Below are 18,039 nucleotides of genomic sequence, written 5' to 3' on the forward strand. Positions count from 1 at the left end.
TGTCAGTTTCTTCAGTCATGACTTTCTGACCTTTGCTAAAATATACTTTATGATAGTATTGCTGATGTGATAGCCACAGCTTGGGTACTGTTTCCAACATCAATCTGCTTAATGGCTCAGTCAGTAGGGGCTTGGACTGTGAGCCGTGAGGACGTCGGTTCAAGTCCCCGACCAGACCTAAATATGGAGTGTGGAATGCTACTTGGAGAGGTCCCAGTTCACCTCCTGCCCTGCCATGGTGCCCTTGAGCAAGGCACCGGACAACCCCCTTCCCCCTCACTCCCATTGCTCCTAGTACTAGACTCCTGGTACTAGGATGGCTTAAATGCAGAGAACACATGTCATTGTGTGCTATATGCTCTGCATGTGTTACCATTAAAGAGGGGTTTCATCCCTCCCATTCTATTCTTATTGAGGCTCAACAGAAGTTAAAACAAAATAATCAGTATTGTGTAGTCACTCCTGTTTTTGTGTAAAGCGACCTTGGGTCCCCTGAAAGGCTCTATATAAATGTAAGTTATTATTATTAGACTTTAAACTTTCCAGTAAAAGCATATCAAACATAATATTTGTATTCAAATTATTATTCCAAGAAAGTTAGACAACAAATCAATAAATGCCTTTCTCCACTACCTCTAAATACAACACATGACTATGTTCAATGTAAGATTATATCTGTCTGTCTTTTTAATGAAGGCTCTCTAATTCAAATATTCCCACTTTACCCCCTACATTAACCCGGAGTCTAATCTCAGGTCCTGCCTTGACCAGCCACCTCAAAGTGTTCTCACTTCATGAACTCGACTCAAACTATACAAAAGTATTGCCAGTCTCTAAAACATCTCTATGTTGAGACATTACATTTTTATTAGGATAAGGATATATTACTTCTACAACAATCTTATACTAGATTAATCTACTAAATCAATCATCAGGATGAGATCTTTCTCTACTTACACTAATGTACAGATTAGAGTGAATGGCAGGAGGGAATCATGTTAACCATTTACATAATGTTTTTGGCTTAATTGTTCAACAGGTCTTTATTTAAGAATTTAATAACAACTGACTAAAAGTATTTTCTAAGTTTATAAATTGACACACACAATACTGTATATCTCACTACAATTGATATCTGTTGGACAGAAGTTAAACGGTTATCTATTAATATAACAATCCATTGGCTCATATTTAAACTAAATGTTGCCTTCTCCAGTCTTGGGATATATCATTTAATTGAAAAAGTAAACTATAATACAGATCAGTGGCATGTTGGAGAGTAAGGAAAAACAAAACGCGTTCTAAGTCATAAGATGCACATCGTATGCTACGATTTTATTATTTAGCCAAAACAGCGAGTATACATAGAAAACAGGAGACAGTTAGGATCCAGGAAGTGAGCATCAAACACAGGGTCCTCAGAGCCAGAGGGAAAGGAACAGGTCGCACAGTAAGAAAATAAAAAAACATGACTTTAGAGACAGGTCTGTGTGTGGCAGTAACAGAGAAGTCTGGGTAATGCAGTAATTTGTTGTTTGGAGCTTTAATACTTTACTTCCTATTAGTCTCAAATGATGTCCCTTGATCTCCTCCTCCAAACTCTGTGGCCCTCAGGTTTTAATAAAAATTGTCTTGGCTCAGCCGTTGGAAAGGTGGTAATGACATCCACAAAAACTGTGATCATGTAACATAACGCCCCACCCAACACCATGATACTGTATGTTGGAACAGGATCTACTTTTCATTTCAAAACTGGTCATTCCCACTTACACTCCCAAACGTTATAACATCATTTTAGAGTTTACGTGAAAAGAAGGAAGCTGCATCAAGTCACAACTTCTCCCACATGTTTCATATTTACCTGTGAAACAAGTAGTTCAAATGAAACGGTGAAAATAAAAACCCAGGGCATCATTTAGCATATACTGTAGGAAATTTGGCACACACACACACACACACACACACACACACACACACACACACACACACACACACACACACACAGGAAGTGTTTCTGATCTAACTTTATCTAGCCGGATATTCTCAAGTGGCTCAATTTTGTTCTCAAGTTTGACAATGAGAATAACTTGTTGTACTAATGGATTTGATGGTGAATCACTTCTGTACTGCTCGGTGTGTGTTAGCATCACACACAGTTACTGAGTCCTGACAGGCTGGAACATTCAGCTTCATACGCTTTTCATCGCGTCAGCTACACGATTGTATTGGTTAACCTGCGTTGGAAAATGAAAATGGATATAAAACAGACAGGCTTCAGTCTTCATAAAGGGAGTCAAACTGCTGTCACACTAAATCTGAAACATTTCTGACCCCTGTGGGGAAATGCAGCATCAAAAGACTCTAAAATGCATCTAGTAGAAGAAAAAGTAAAGGAAAAAACGTTTCCAGTAGAAAAAAGCAGATCATGAAATCCTTTGTTCAACTAAAAAAGACATGCATATTAAATACACTTTGTAATATGTTTTATATGCTCAACGGGACAGGTTTTGAGTTTTAAAAACGTGTGAAGCCACGGAAACATGAGTGAAAACATTCAAATGAATAAATAATTGGACTTGTGATGGCACTCTATCAACAGTAACTATTCATTAGCAACAGGGAAGGTTCATCTACTCCAGCTTGGTACGATAATCACCCGCTGACACAAGTTGGTTCAACTCATCGGGCTAGTTGACATCTAGTAATACAAGCCGTTACAGGGTTATATATTTGTCGCAGTTGTAAATGAATATCAGTGAACAGCAGTAGTTGTAACCGTCTGTTTGAACAGAGGATTCTCAGTGGGGTCAGAGGTTGAACCATCTGGAGCCATGATGGAGATCTGGATCTGATAGCTAACAGACTTTGTTGTACTGCATCTGGACTATGTTCAGTATTTGTTTGAATGTTACACTGCTGAATAATACTACATTGGCTAGAGTCGAAATTGGTTTATTTAAACAAAATAAATATTGAAATACCAAAATTAGAAATTCAATGTCTTTGTCAACATTATAATTACTTATTAAAAAGGTAAAGTTCTAAACATTATTCATTAAGCGCACTCACTATGTAGGATGGTTAATTTCAGCATCAATGATTGTGGGTAGCTAGAAAGGAAATTATCAAGTACAATTGTGTACGGAACTTGAGTACATATACCAAGTTTGATTCGCCCACTGTGTACAATGCTAGCAGCATGAAACATGTCAGATGTCCTTTCAGCTAAAGACCTCCATCATGGCTGCCAGTCTTAAACACTTGAGGAACTCACTTAAGGACTAAAGCAGGCTGAATTGAATACCAGTTTATATGTCCTACCTGTTTTCTTTCCAAGCAAATGCACACTTTATAGTGGTGCCTGTATTGGGAAAGTTAACTAAAAGTTACTGAATTTCATATTTTAGTATAGCTTGTAGTACAAAATATACTTTTTATGATCCTGCCATTTGTTCTCCCAACCATCAAAACATGTGAGTAAATCCATGTTGCTTGTGCCAGCCTGACACTGTTAGCAACCCTCATTAAAGATGTCATACTTGAACGTGCTATAATCCAGATAACTGCAGCACACTCTCCCAATGCTAAACTCATCCACAACTGTTAGCAATCTGAATACTCCTCAGCACACTGGCTTCTCTACAGACCAATACACTGATCCACATTACTCTGATTACTATAGTAAGTGTATGCTAACACAACGTTGCTACGTAGCTGGTAGATTAGCAACATGTTAAAGGTTGAACAGGGACAGAGGGGTTAGAGAACCTGGAGGCCAACAACGTGTCACATCCTGTCTGTCTGCAGGAGTTCTTTCAAATAGTTGTTTCATCTATTTATTTAATTGACATGTATACATATTTTTGCACAGCTACTGTAACAGCAGACTTAATCTAGCACGTTGCAGGCTCCACAGTTCCTGATGTGCTACTATCGACACTGTTTATATCCACTGCTGGTACTACACATCATTTCGAAGCTGATTGTGTATACTGGGGCACACTTTAAGAACATGCAGGTTCATCTACTGACGGTGGCTTTGACTACCACATTAGCTGTGAGGGGTACACACCACTTTAATATGCTACCCTAACATATACAAATACTTTCAGTTTGTGTCAATGCTCAATTATTCTGTCAGTCACTCTTTATTCTCTATGTTTATACAGACAAACAGAATCATTTCATTTAAATAGAGAATATTTAAGTTAAATTCAGCGCACAGGCTTTTGGCACCTTCAAGTGAAAAGGGAGACTATGGGGATGCAAAAGGAGCGAATGGCAAACAAAAAGGTACAAACACACAAAAATATTAATATGTACAAATAATGATTTTATCTTTTTATAAATACTTCATCACACCTTCCAGCTCGCTGTTACCACTTCCACTTTTTTTCCTTCATAACCTCTTGTCCTTCCTTCCCAATACTACACACATTAACATTTACGTGATGTTTCATTAATTCATTTTTGCTACAAGAATATTCTTGTACAACTCCTGACACAAGGATGTCCTTTCACATCTTTCCTCTTATGTACTGAAGTTGCCCAGGGGAACTGATCTCGGATCAGCACCAGTATTCCTCAGTCAAGGGCAATACTGACAGTTTTAAACCTGGGAGAAGTGCTTCAGTCAGGTAAATGTGGCAATATGGTGGAATTCTTGGCCTGAACAACACCATTGATACATTGTTGTTGGATCAATTCTAAAATCTGGTAGAAACTTGTATATTTGACCCAAATGGGTTTGATAGATTCCCTTTAGTTAGCATCAGTTATCAGAGACATATCAAACCATCTACATAGGAGCTCTGATACCTAAAACTCTGTTTGGCAAAAGGTGATGGTGGCAATTTTCAGCTCATTTCAGCATGATCAAATATCCCTCAGAAGATGTTTTGAGTCATTTCAAATATGATCCTTGATCAGAGTCGCTAGGCAACTTCCTCCTATCCTCTGCGTCCATTGATGTCAAAGTTGTTGATGTTTACTTTAATTAATAACCATTTAGTGTCCCTCTAAGAGCGTCTTTGCTAAACGCAGCCAGGTCATTGGCTGAGTCCCCCTCAGAGTCTCAGTAAATACTCGGAGCTGACCGGTCATTGGTGGACGTCCTCTTCAGCCTGACGCCTCGTCGGATAGCCACCAGAAAATCCTCCACCTCGCTGCTCTCCGTCTCCTCCAGGAGCTCCGGGAGAGGCCGGCGCTCCCACTCACACATCCGCCCCCCGGGCTGTGGTGGAGGGTCGGGGGGGTCCGAGCCCTCGCTCAGGTGCTGGGCCTCCCAGGAGCCGGACCTCGGGGACAGGGGCCCGCTGCAGCCTGGGGACAATGGTGTGGTGGGGGGGCTGAGCGGGGTTCGTGGAGTGTTTCCCTCCTCTGATGCTGCTCTGCTGGGGAAGCCGGGGTGGTCCGGCACCGTGGGGGTCTTCACTGGGATCATGGGAGGCTTGATGGGGATGGGGCCCAGGTTGAGGCCTCCGGAGGGCCGTCTCAGGTTTGGTTTGGAGGAGGGCGTCCGGCGGATGGTGGCGACCCCTGGGGTGATGATGGAGGAGGGGTTGCAGGGCAGCCCAGCGGTGGAGGCGGGCCGTTTGGACTGGAACATGCGGCGGTAGGACTGAGTGATGTCACTGTTCCTGGGGACGGTGCAGGATTTATCAAAGTCCTGGTGCTCCCCCTCCTGGTCCACCCCCACTGAGTAGTAGTCACAGTCTGACACTGGGGGGGGGGGGGGGGACAGAGCTCTGTTATTCACCTCACTTTTAATTGACTATGACTACTTTCTTATGACACACAACAATATCATATTTATAATAAAATATCTTCTAGATGCACCATACCATTTTTTCAGTACTGTACTTTTTGGACATGCTTTACTGTGTGTTTTTATTTATAACATATTACATAGTTTTTTTACACACTAAATTTGCAATTCTTCCCCTTCATTTCTGACACACTATACCACAGCTGTGTGTGTGTGTGTGTGTGTGTGTGTGTGTGTGTGTGTGTGTGTGTGTGTGTGTGTGTGTGTGTGTGTGTGTGTGTGTGTGTGTGTGTGTGTGTGTGTGTGTGTGTGTGTGTGTGTGTGTGTGTGTGTGTGTGTGTGTGTGTGTGTGTGTGTGTGTGTGTGTGTGTGTGTGTACACACACCTTGAGAGGGGATGGTGTCCTCTGAGCAGCAGGGGGTGTGTGTCTGGCTGCTGTACCCACTGGAGCCCTGCAGGGAGTCTCTGCTGGAGCCGCTGATGTCCAGCTGGAGGCCCCGGGCCAGGGCGCGGGCCAGCTCCTCGTGGGCCTCCCGGTCCTCCTGCAACATCACACACACACACACACACACACACACACACACACACACACACACACACACACACACACACACACACACACACACACACACACACACACACACACACACACACACACACACACACACACACACACACACACACACACACACACACACACACGTCAGATCACTTCAGTTACCAAGTTTCTATCTAATCAACAAGATGCAAATAAGTCATGTGACCTGTGTTGACCCTTTTTATTGACATGAACACAGTCTGACCTTGGCCGAGATCCCAGAGGGGCTCCCTTTAACCTCTCCTGGGGTGAGGTCAGCGCTGTGGTGGCTGCTGGGATCTGTAGTCTCCTTCCTGTCCTTGCTCCTCTTCAGGGTGTTCACCATGGACTGTTCATAAGGGCCCGGTTTGGCCCAGTCCTACACAGACACCAGAGACAGTGCAGTGTTACACTGTTAACAAGTCACTGCAGACTGAATCATTGTCAGTCAAATAGTACATCTGTATCTACTGGAATAAAACAAGATTAAGAGAGAATACAAGGCAATATAATTAACGTTTCTGGTTCAATTATTTAAAAAATTAAGACAAACCTAAATTAAATGTGTATTTACAGACCACAGATCAGTAAAACCCTCATTTAGGAATTAGGAGAATTAGAAGAAATTATATTTGAGTGAAGAGAGAGGCTTTCTGTAATGTGTAATTGTTGTTTTAAGGTCTGCTTGTAAATCAGGAAGCTGACAGACTAATAAGGGAATAATATAACACACAAAAGCAGACTAACGGCAGTGGGGTTTTGCAACACAGAAAGAAAGTACTATTGAAGAGAAGAAGACACTGTAATGATGAGATGAAACACATCTGAAGAAAGAAGGGAAAACAATGAAGGAGGAGGCCGGGGGGGCAGAACGAGGGTCAAACCTTCCAGGTGGGGACTCTGGATGAGGGGTACACTCCGGGCCCCGAGGGGCCGAGAGGCAGGCACTCTCCTGATTGGCCGGAGCCTGAGCGAGACCAGGGCCACGTGGGGGAAATGGACGAGTAGGAGGGCGAAGAGATGGGGGAGGTGGTGGTAGAGTAGGTGAAGTATGGAGGGTGGAGGTGGGGGGGGTCCTGGGCCTGCAGTACCAGTCCGTGCAGACAGAGGGCAGCGTGATGGTCAAAACCATTTGATAACTGAAGGGGGGGATGAGGAAGAGACACAATGCACAAATTAAAAAGGTGAGGGTGAGGACTGTTGAGGATGTGAAAACATGAAGAGGAGGTGCTACAAGGAGCAGGTCAGGGACTGTTCAGAGATCTGTTGTAGATGTATTTCAGCCTCTGCTAAGGCTCACAGGCAGACATGATCAGCTCTCAGGACCAATCTTCATAACTGACTGTTCCCACAGTCCAAACTGAACATGGGGACTCTCTGTTACTCTGCTTTAAATTACTTTGAAATCTGTTTCCCCTGTTTTCCTTCTGTGTTCTTCTGATTGTTTATTCTTTCATTTTTATTTTAGGTTATTCTATTTACCAAAGAACATTATGTCAAATGTTGAATGATGTGTCAGGAGACTACTAAATCTGACACGTCTCATTTTCAAGAACCTCTTCATCAAAATACATAATAATAAGTGGATCTGATCAAATGTGTGATATACTGAATGGAGGTTCAACAGGCAGAGGCTTCTGCTGTTAAACAAACAGTCAACATCATTGTAATAACCCTGATGCTCCATGTGACGTGTGTGTGTGTGTGTGTGTGTGTGTGTGTGTGTGTGTGTGTGTGTGTGTGTGTGTGTGTGTGTGTGTGTGTGTGTGTGTGTTTGTGTGTTTGTGTGTGTTTTCAGATGTTCACCTCTTGGTTGTGTGAGGGTGAGGAAGAGGAAGGCTCCTCAGATAAAGCAGAGACACAGGACTGCAGCAGAGCCATGCAAAACACACACACACACACACACACACACACACACACACACACACACACACACACACACACACACACACACACACACACACACACACACACACACACACACACACACACACACACACACACAGAGAAAAGCCAAGAAAAACAATTAGACAGAAACAGAGAGAAACAGAAACATGATGCAGGTTAGTCATAAAAAGAGAATCTCAATGTAAGTCAGCAGAATAATTAGCAAGTCAAATGAAACAAACAATCAGCTGTAGCAGCACACACAGGAAGAAGAAGACTTTCGGAATCATCATCATTAACAACAAAACAACGTGTCTCCTTAGTGTCATCAGGTTTGACAAATGCATACAAAATGCATTAGATATATATAATCCAACAAAATGTTGCTGCATCCAAAAAGAAAACATACATTGATGTATAAGGACAACCAGAAAAATATAGTCCACTGGAGTAACTGTGTTTCTTTTCTAAAAATGTATTTTGTTTAATTATTAGTTATAAAGCTACTTTTACTCCTAATAAATGTGCATGGTTGATGGAACAGGTAAAACAAGACAAAACTAAGGTGGTAGTATCCAGGTGGGACAGCTGTATACCAGTTCAAGTGTAACAATTAAATACATTTTATTTTGTTAAAATTGGGTGAACTTAATTTGTCTCTTATTGGATTGTTTTACAATTCCAAACGTATACTGCCAAATTGAAGGCTTACATGGAATATTCTTAGTATTCATTTTGAATTCAAACATAAGCTTAACCTGTAATAACCTTGATTTAGACTACATCCCTGTTAGTTCAATCGAAAATAAACAAGTCCATCTGCATGTGAGATCACCCTACTATGACAACAGAGAAGCAAAGGAGAGGAAGAAGGGGGAGTCGGCTCAGACTGGGTTATAGGAGGTTGCATGCAACATATACACGCACAGGCAAAGCACATACACAGATCAGTTGTGTGCTATAATATAAGCTTCTTACACACACACACACACACACACACACACACACACACACACACACACACACACACACACACACACACACACACACACACACACACACACACACACACACACACACACACACACACACACACACACACACACACACACACACACACACACACCTCATTGTATCCCTTTAGAGAAAGTATAACTTGCTTTTGTTTTCCAGAAATTGTCTGCAAAAAGTGGGATTCATGTTTTAAAAAAAAAAGAAAGTCATAGCTGGTTTGAACAGCACCCAGGCTATAACAAAATGTCAATTGACTTTTGTATAGCTTAACAAATATATGAAAAAAAAATCACAATGGATGTGAAAGGCCAGGGATCTGATAAAACCCTGTTGAGTCTGCTCCAGGACCTCTCTGACGTCAGTAGCATACCGGAAGGTTCATATGGCAAGAACAGGCGGAAGAACAGTGTGTTTCAGTAAGATGGTGAACTCTGTCCTCACCTGGGAGCCGTCCGGGGGCATGGGTGAGGGGGACTTGGACTGGAAGGCGTCCTGGGAAATGAAGCCGGAGTCGTGGGAGGAGACCGAGGAGAGGCGGGCAGGGGCCTGCTGGGGGAGCACCGAGGAGGAGGAGGAGGCACGGTAACGGAAGTGGGAGGTGGGGGAGTGGCAGTGGGAGCCGCTGGAGCGAGAGTCGCTGCTGTTCACACTGTTCAGGCTGCTGCAGGGGGAGAGGGGGGTTACTGAGAAGCTGTTTGTGAAAAAAACAACTATCTTCATTTCAAATGGTGCCCATCGTTTAGTGCACACATGTTAGCATGTCACTATCACCATCATTCGAACATTTGCGCACGGAAATGCACAGGTAATTTTTATATATACTGATTTATCTTATTTATGTTAATATTTTATTCATTTTGTTCTTATTCTATGTTTCTTAAGTACTTCTTTTACATATGTTTATTTCCTGATTTTCAACATAACTGCCTTTACTTTTTTTTAAATCAATTTACTTCAAGCACACATTTTCACATCAAATTCATGGGTAAAACGCAGAGGCCAGATGTCACTGTGTGCTGTGTGCTCTGCACGTGTGACCATTAAAGAGGGTTTCATCCCTCCCATTCTATCCATCTATCTTCTTTGAAATGTAAGTATTTAATGAACCAGAGAAATAACAGAACAGATCAGATAATAAATCAGCTGGTTGAGATGATGGGCAGTTTCTGTGGCCATGGTTACCAACCTGCACATGCTGGACTTCCTGGATACGGTGGTGCTGGGTGAAGAGGGGGGGGTCTGGTAGGACCAGGTGCACTCAGAGCCCTTCAGGTCTAAGATCACCTGGAGGGACAGAGGGGAGGGTCAGGAAAACTTCAATCATTTTTTTGGCCATTTATTTGTGTGGTTTTAGGCCATAAAAGACAATTATTATTTTACTATTTGTAATTGAACTCCCCCCTAAATGTTTTTGTAATGCATTGCCGCCACCACCATATACACTTCATCTTCATGTAGTGTCAGCTGCCAGACTGTTTAAGATGTTAAGATTACAAAACTGATCCAGTGTTCAAGTTGCTCCAACTGGCTGAAAAGGTGCAAGTTCAATTCTCTTTTGGTGGATATATTTAGTTGTTTGGGGTTTATTGATGGCCTGTAAACAGGTGGACTTAAAAAAACAAAACTCAATTGAGAATCTATTCCTGCATTTGACTTGCACCATTGTGTCACATGTACTATTTATCAATTGTTTCCTTGTATATCTTAAGCTTATTGTATGTTGCACTGTTCGATAAGCCTTGGATGCACATGTCAGTACAACCTTTGAATCCCATCTACAGTAGCTTTAGTTGTTCTCCCTGGGGTAGCTTAGCTGTACTTTCTCCCATTTTATTGTACTTAGCTCCCCAACACTGACTACTATATACGTACATTATTTATACTATTGTAATATATTGCACTGCTATTTTAGTGTCTTGTTAGTTTTATTGCTATTATTACTACAATGTTGAGGATTCATAACCAAAGATTTGACTCTCTTATACTTGAATAATTGAGATGAAACACTAAAGGAATCTTGGATGGATCCTGGGTCAGCAGATATGTAGGTTCTCAGGTGAGGAGGTGTACCTGCTCGCTGGAGGGGGGCAGCTTGTGGGGGTCCATGGTCAGAGCCTTCAGGTCGTCTGTGAGGGTCTGGAGGTGAGTGATCTCCCCCAGCATGGACATCTCCTCCTCCTGACCACACACACAGCAACACGCTCAAACATGTACAACAAAACTTCCTCACTGCACTTTGTAAACAATCACCACCTGGGTCTTTAGCATGTAGGCTTTTTATAGAAGTACATTTCTGTTGATCAGTTACTTTCTACAGTAGTATAGAGTATTTTGTGTGTGTGTGTGTGTGTGTGTGTGTGTGTGTGTGTGTGTGTGTGTGTGTGTGTGTGTGTGTGACTGACCACCACAGGCTTCAGCATGGTGACGAAGCAGCAGAAGCGGCTCCTCTCCTCCACCAGCGCCTTCCTCACCGCCTGCTTCTCCGTCTCCTCCAGCAGCAGGTACTTATCATTCACTTCCTGCATGGCGCTGTCCAGCTGAGGCTGGAGGTCCCCGCGGCCTACACACACACACACACACACACACACACACACACACACACACACACACACACACACACACACACACACACACACACACACACACACACACACACACACACACACACACACACACACACACACACACACACACACACACACACACACACACACACACACACACAGTTATAATTGTTATAAATAAATAACATAACTACACTAAATAAGTGAAAAGCTGTTGCTGCAAAAAGGAGCAGAACATTTGGAAGTGTGGGAAGAGGTTAGAAGCGTCTGAAACAGTTAGTGATAGCATCAATCTCTCTATTAATCAAAAGAGTGAAGAATATCCACCACCGTTTCTCAGAGCCAAAGTCAAAATGAAATTCAGGTTTTCTCGAAACATTATTCAATTAAAAACCACGTTACTTATTAATTTACAGTTGATCAACTAATCGGATACATTTCAGCTTCACTGACGTGATAACAATAAATAATTATTTATTTATTTTATATAAGCGCCTTTCGAGGCTCTCAAGGTCGCCGTACAAACACATCAAAAACAAGATACACAACACAACACCAGCATAAGAAACATAAACAAGACAATGCAGTATATTTTGATGAGGTCAGATATTTTCAAGTCAAAGGAAAGTGGACGTTGTAAAGGCCCTAGTGATGAAAGGTCCAGAGAAAGGTCTTCTTCACTGACAAGGATTTGGCATTAATGGCTGAACATACTCTATGTATAATGGTAAAGAAATCTAATGTAGTGCACTAAATCATTATCCAGGTATTAGAGGTGAGTGAGAAAGACAGAACAAGAAATAGAGAGCATGAAATCATATCTTTACTTTACTTCCATTAAACAGGACTTTAGTTTCAAAAGGAGCAGCAAACCCTGAACCTCTTCAAAACAATAGTTAGAGCCTCCCTCAAACCTCAAAGCTACATTACATTCAGGGTAACAACCAGCTGCTGACATCACGCTAACACTCCACATTATTCATTTTGTGAGCTTTCAGAGATGTTAAGAAAGAGGATCTTATTTCTTTCTTTATTAAATGATCACCTCCACTGGAACTGCATGGACATCTTTTCCACATTTGTCCAACAAATCCCACAACATTTTTTGATAAAAGAGTGAACAGTTAACGCAATTCCACAGAGCCACTTTTATTGCCGTTTCTCCATCCACGTCACATTTGAGAAGCTATAAATAAATCAACTAATCATTTAACAACTGTCGACTTCTTTATTGTTCTTACGAGGGTTTCGGGGAAGAATTTCCTCTCTAAGACGATAATTTGGTAATCCCATCGTCTGTTCTTTACAGACATAAACATGTAATTAAAGATCTTTATTTCTCCAGTAAGATCCGAGGCTTCTGTGGTCGGCCTGAGCGCAGAAGGCTCAGCCGAGGCTGAGCCTGATACAGAGAGGGAAGAGATGGCCGAGAGATCCTTCAACACACAGGAATGTCATTACTGGTTTCCCGCGGAATTTAAGCAACCAATCCCGAGGGCAGAAGATCCAACTCAAGCATTTATCTCTCCAGCTCTATCTCCTTTCATTTTGTAAGCGTAGATACTAAACACTGACAATTTGTATACATATTTTATATTCTGTTAATTCACACTACATGTTTAAATTGGCCGTTGTGCATGGCCAACACAGCTGACTTGAATGCTCACTGTACATATTGAATGAAGGATTACAACATGCTGCTGACACTGAGCATGACCTCATCTGACGTTGAAAAAGAAAGACAAAGGCAGCGTTGCCATTGTGAGAAAGACAATAAGAGAAATTAAGAATGTTGAAGTGCAGATGGCTGGAAGCTGCAGACATCATGGTCCGAAGTTCAGTTTGACTTCCATCACAGCAAAGTGTGAGTCACACAGAGAACACAACATGTACAACTACGACTCCAACAACTATTAAAGAGGCCCTGTTATGCTTTATGGGGTGTCCCTTTCCTGTAGGGTCTTGTATGTTTTTCTGCATGAAAATGGTCTGCGAAAGCTAAAATCCCTGTGTTCCCTCCGTCTATGGTTCCCTTCCACGCACTCATCCACTGTCTGAAACGCCTCCATTGGACTCCTTTGTTTACCTCAATAACATTATGACATCACTATGTAACGCTAGGCTTCTATTGACTAGCGCTCCAATACAGTGTACTTGATAGGCTAATGGGCGGGACATCTCTAAGCGGTTGACCATCACAACAGAGCCGGCCAGCTAGCCAATCAGAGCAGACTGGGCTCTGGTTTCAGACAGAGGGTGAAAAGAGGTGCTGCAGCACAGGCAGTATGAGAATGAGAAAGAGCTTTTTGAACATTAGAGCATGGAGACATGTCCCAGTAGAGACACTACATACTGATATGACCCTGAAAATGTGCAGAATATGTCCTCTTTAACAAAAATGCTAAAACAAATGGTTCGCCATATGGCTCGAACTGCAGACAGCCAACCAAAATATCCGACCAGCCAGAAATCCACCAGACTTTCCATCAGTCAGATTGTTAATTGTTCAGGAAACTAATCAGGCATCATGACCCACTAAATGTCATGTGGCACTCAATCTGGGTTAACATCTAATCCATACTGTGTGTGTACTCTGTGTAGCTTCATTTTTTTAGACCAACTTTGTTAATTTAATTGTAATATTGTGTCCCTCGCTCCACGCTGATCATTGAACATTAATGCAACAGAGATATTTGTCCTGTTTAAGGTCTTTGTCAAGGACACATGTGCATGTAAAGAAATGATCAGACTCAATTATATGTTTATTTACTGTCAGTACAAGGCCAACAAATCGACAGTCAATGGGAAAATTGTAGCATGGAAAATTAGAGTTCTCTAGTTTGTACTGCAATTACAGAAAAGCAGTTTCGTGTTTACAAATACGATCAATGCAGAAAGCCAACTGGGTTACTTAATAATGAATAATCTTGATAATTATCTTTGACATGATTCAGACAGATGGCAAAGGGAACTCCTCCCTCCATTACTCTCCATCTCATTCATCCCCTTCATTTTAACTTCATCCCTCTCTCATTATATTGATTTCATTCCAACATTTCCCTCTTTGAATCTCTTTTTCCTTCATAACATTCATTCCACTGCAGAGGGAGTTTCCTATCGTGCAGTAATAACAGTCTGGAAAGGCCCGACAACCAAAGCAGACTTGACCACATCTGAGGTTCCTCTGGGGTCAATCCTGGGCCCTGTTTGTTTTGTCTTAAAGGCTCAATTCAAAGCTGAAAGCCATCGAGTTCTTTGTCGGCTGGAACAACAGGCTCTTGTTTCCACTCATAATACGACTCGTTTTAGTTCGATGAATCAGACTGGAACTACTTGTTCTAGAAGTAGAGGACTCATTGGCTCTTTATTTGTGGTTCTGTGCAGCTCAGTGTGTAGAGCAAAGTAATAACACTGTCATAGAGGGCCTGATCCCGTCGAGCTGTCAGACACTCTCAATGTGATGCATAAACGTGACAAATTACAGGCTAATTTTACACATATGTTCTGTGTGGGAACATGATAACTACCCTACTGTGTGTGATCCAACCAAGGGGCCCCATCTGGAGTGAACAGTGAAGTGCCTTTAAACTGCATTCTCTTTAATAGCAAGCAGGGGGCGCCTTCACTGCATACACTCTTCCCACTCTGGTCCAAAAACCATCACTTCTGGCTCCAAAAAAGCCAAGATGGCAAACATCCAAAAGCCAAAATGCCAAACCAGGATGTTAGCATGATAAGCTAATTAGCAGTAAACCCAAATCACAGTTGAGGAATAGAAACGTTGACGTGATGATTGTCCTGGATTTAACAATTCAGAGAATCAACAAAGCCACTACAATTCACCCTGTTGGGGACATGTGTGTGTGTAATGTATTCAATTTTACCGCAATCCATCCAATAGTTGTTGAGATATTTCCCTCTGAAACACATTTCTGGACAGACCAACACTGACATTCCTAGAGCTGCTAGCATAGCTAGAAATAAGCAAGAGGCTATACAGGAACATCGCAAACTACATACTGTATAGAGTGTGAACTGCATAATGCTTTCAAAATTAACAATTAAATGTGCCCTAACCAGCAGACTGTTCACACTGAAGTAAACACGACCAACACGTCTTCTCACATATCGATCACAATGCTAGCAATCTTAGCTACCATTGAATGAGAATTGTTTATCACAAATGTAAATCAATAATTCCTTTTGAACTCAATGCAATATGTTTCAGTAATATTTTAGGCAAATTCAATGAATTAAATATTTAAGTGTTCAATAGGTTTTCCACAGAACATTATGTGAGCTCCCGTGTTTTTCCTCTTATCTGCACCTTAACATCACTGGCTGTCTTCCGTTGTCATTTTAAACGGTTGATTGTTCAAACTATCAGTCAGCCACTGGACAGCCTGCGATATACTTTGGGGTGGTTCATGATGTCCGTTTGACTAGAAAGTCATGCTCACTAGTTTACGTTGGGACATTTCTCACATGTCACAGTCTGAATTCACATACTATGTATTGCAACCCATACTTACATACATCAGCAGTATGTATAGTCTTTGATTACGAACACAGACTGAGGTTTTCAGTGTTGTCCTGTATTATCTGATTGCAGTCACATTTGTACTGATGTTATAGAAGCATTGTTTCTAAAGGACCTGAAAAACATCTTAAGCATTTCTGTATGACATTCCTCGTTGCTTATTGTCAAACATTTATAAAATGATACCACTATATTTGTGACAAAGATATCAATAACCAGGCTGTATCATGCTTTAATATTCCATATTGTTGTATAGTTTGTGAGTTACCCAGCTGTGTTTTGTTGTGGTGGGATTGTGCCACAATATAGCATGTTTTACAAAACGAGCTGGGGAAATCCTTCTCTTTGAGCCTCAGCGCTTTGTTGTGTTCAGGCTTCGGTTATGTGAGTCACACAAACATCTAAACAACGTGGGAACATTTTTCAGCCGACCAAAGCAGGCTGGATAGGATTTTGAAGGAGAGGCGCAATGTGTTCTCTGACTTTCTGATAACATCTAACAAACCATCACTTTCCGTTTTGTATTCACCATGATAATACATTCAATATCTGCGTACCTCCACCACAACATTTAAGCCAAAACCATCATAGTTTTATACTAGTGCTATATTAAAGCCAAACTAGACTGGAAGTTCAGGGGATTTTTACAAAGGACAAATACAAGAAGATACCATTATTAACACTGAACAGCTGAGTATTTCCAAATAAAATCTGTAATGAAGGGTCATAGGTCACAGGGTCTTGACAAGAGACACTATTGTACCTGTGTCTTTACAATAATCATGCATAAAAGTAAAAAGCAAGGGAGTAGAAAAGCAGCTTACCAAATACATCAGCTGGATGGAGCATTGCATGATGGGACACCACAGGAAGGGAAGGAGGCACATTGTTGGAACAGGAAAAAAATAATTAACTTTAAAATCATCACATATCTAGAGTCGGAAGAAGTACTAGATTGTATCTTTTTACTTAAGTAAAAGTACTCATACAACAGTGTAAATGTACTCTTTTCAACCTAACTTATTAGGTATTTAAATGAAAGTACTTATGTGTCAGAATCTAAATATGCTTTAAAGGTCACCTATCATGCTATTTTTAGGCAATAGCATAGGTCTCAGATATATACAAAAATATAAAAACATGTAAATGAAGTGTTTTGGTCAAGATACCAAACAGATCACTCATTCTAGCCATGCCTCATATCCCTCTATTTCTCTTCCTGTTACAAAAGTGCTGATTCTGGGTTTAAGAGGGGGCGGAGCTTATGCCGGCTCATGCGGGACCTGGCAGATACTGTGTAAAATTCTGCGGTGATGAAACGCAAGGATAATTAGATCAAGGATTATCTCTGAAACAGTATGGAGCTCAAAGGCTTTCTCTCTTGAAGGTTTACCACAAGGTGAGTTCCTTTTTATTTCCTGCTTCTTCACACACATGCTCTCCAGTACAGCTTAGTTCTGAATGTTAGCGATCCTAATGTAAACAAAGACTATTACGTCTAAAACACGTCGGGAATTCTTTCTGATACAGCGATGTTTCTGATGTCATATCGGATGGCAAATCTGAATCAGCTCCGTTTTTAGAGATTTGCGCACGGAGGAAAAGAGAGGGTTATATTATCTGACACTTTGTGAGTTCCACGACACACCTGGGACACATATTCATGTATAAAAGACATCAAAAAGTGCAT

General features: G+C 41.5%; 1 protein-coding gene across 6 annotated transcripts in view; it reads right to left on the bottom strand.

Moving 5' to 3' along the window:
- Nucleotides 1–1,309: 1,309 nt before the first annotated feature.
- Nucleotides 1,310–18,039, bottom strand: part of LOC307021433 (protein MTSS 1-like) — a 105,245-nt gene continuing 88,515 nt past the window's right edge. The window contains exons 7-16 of one of the 6 annotated variants that reach the window (XM_079653554.1): nucleotides 17,174–17,185; nucleotides 11,648–11,805; nucleotides 11,316–11,423; nucleotides 10,432–10,529; nucleotides 9,687–9,903; nucleotides 8,151–8,210; nucleotides 7,229–7,483; nucleotides 6,571–6,723; nucleotides 6,153–6,309; nucleotides 1,310–5,721 (exon numbers count right to left, since the gene is read on the bottom strand). In XM_079653554.1, coding sequence (XP_079509680.1) covers nucleotides 5,075–5,721; nucleotides 6,153–6,309; nucleotides 6,571–6,723; nucleotides 7,229–7,483; nucleotides 8,151–8,210; nucleotides 9,687–9,903; nucleotides 10,432–10,529; nucleotides 11,316–11,423; nucleotides 11,648–11,805; nucleotides 17,174–17,185 — 1,865 coding nt within the window. In that variant the 3' untranslated portion in view covers nucleotides 1,310–5,074. Of the gene's footprint in view, nucleotides 5,722–6,152; nucleotides 6,310–6,570; nucleotides 6,724–7,228; nucleotides 7,484–8,150; nucleotides 8,211–9,686; nucleotides 9,907–10,431; nucleotides 10,530–11,315; nucleotides 11,424–11,647; nucleotides 11,806–17,173; nucleotides 17,186–18,039 lie in introns of all 6 variants that reach the window. The other 5 variants (XM_079653553.1, XM_079653555.1, XM_079653556.1 and 2 more) reach the window with 5 other exon arrangements.

Source organism: Notothenia rossii (genome assembly GCF_949606895.1).
Source record: "Notothenia rossii genome assembly, chromosome: 10".
NCBI lineage: Eukaryota > Metazoa > Chordata > Actinopteri > Perciformes > Nototheniidae > Notothenia > Notothenia rossii.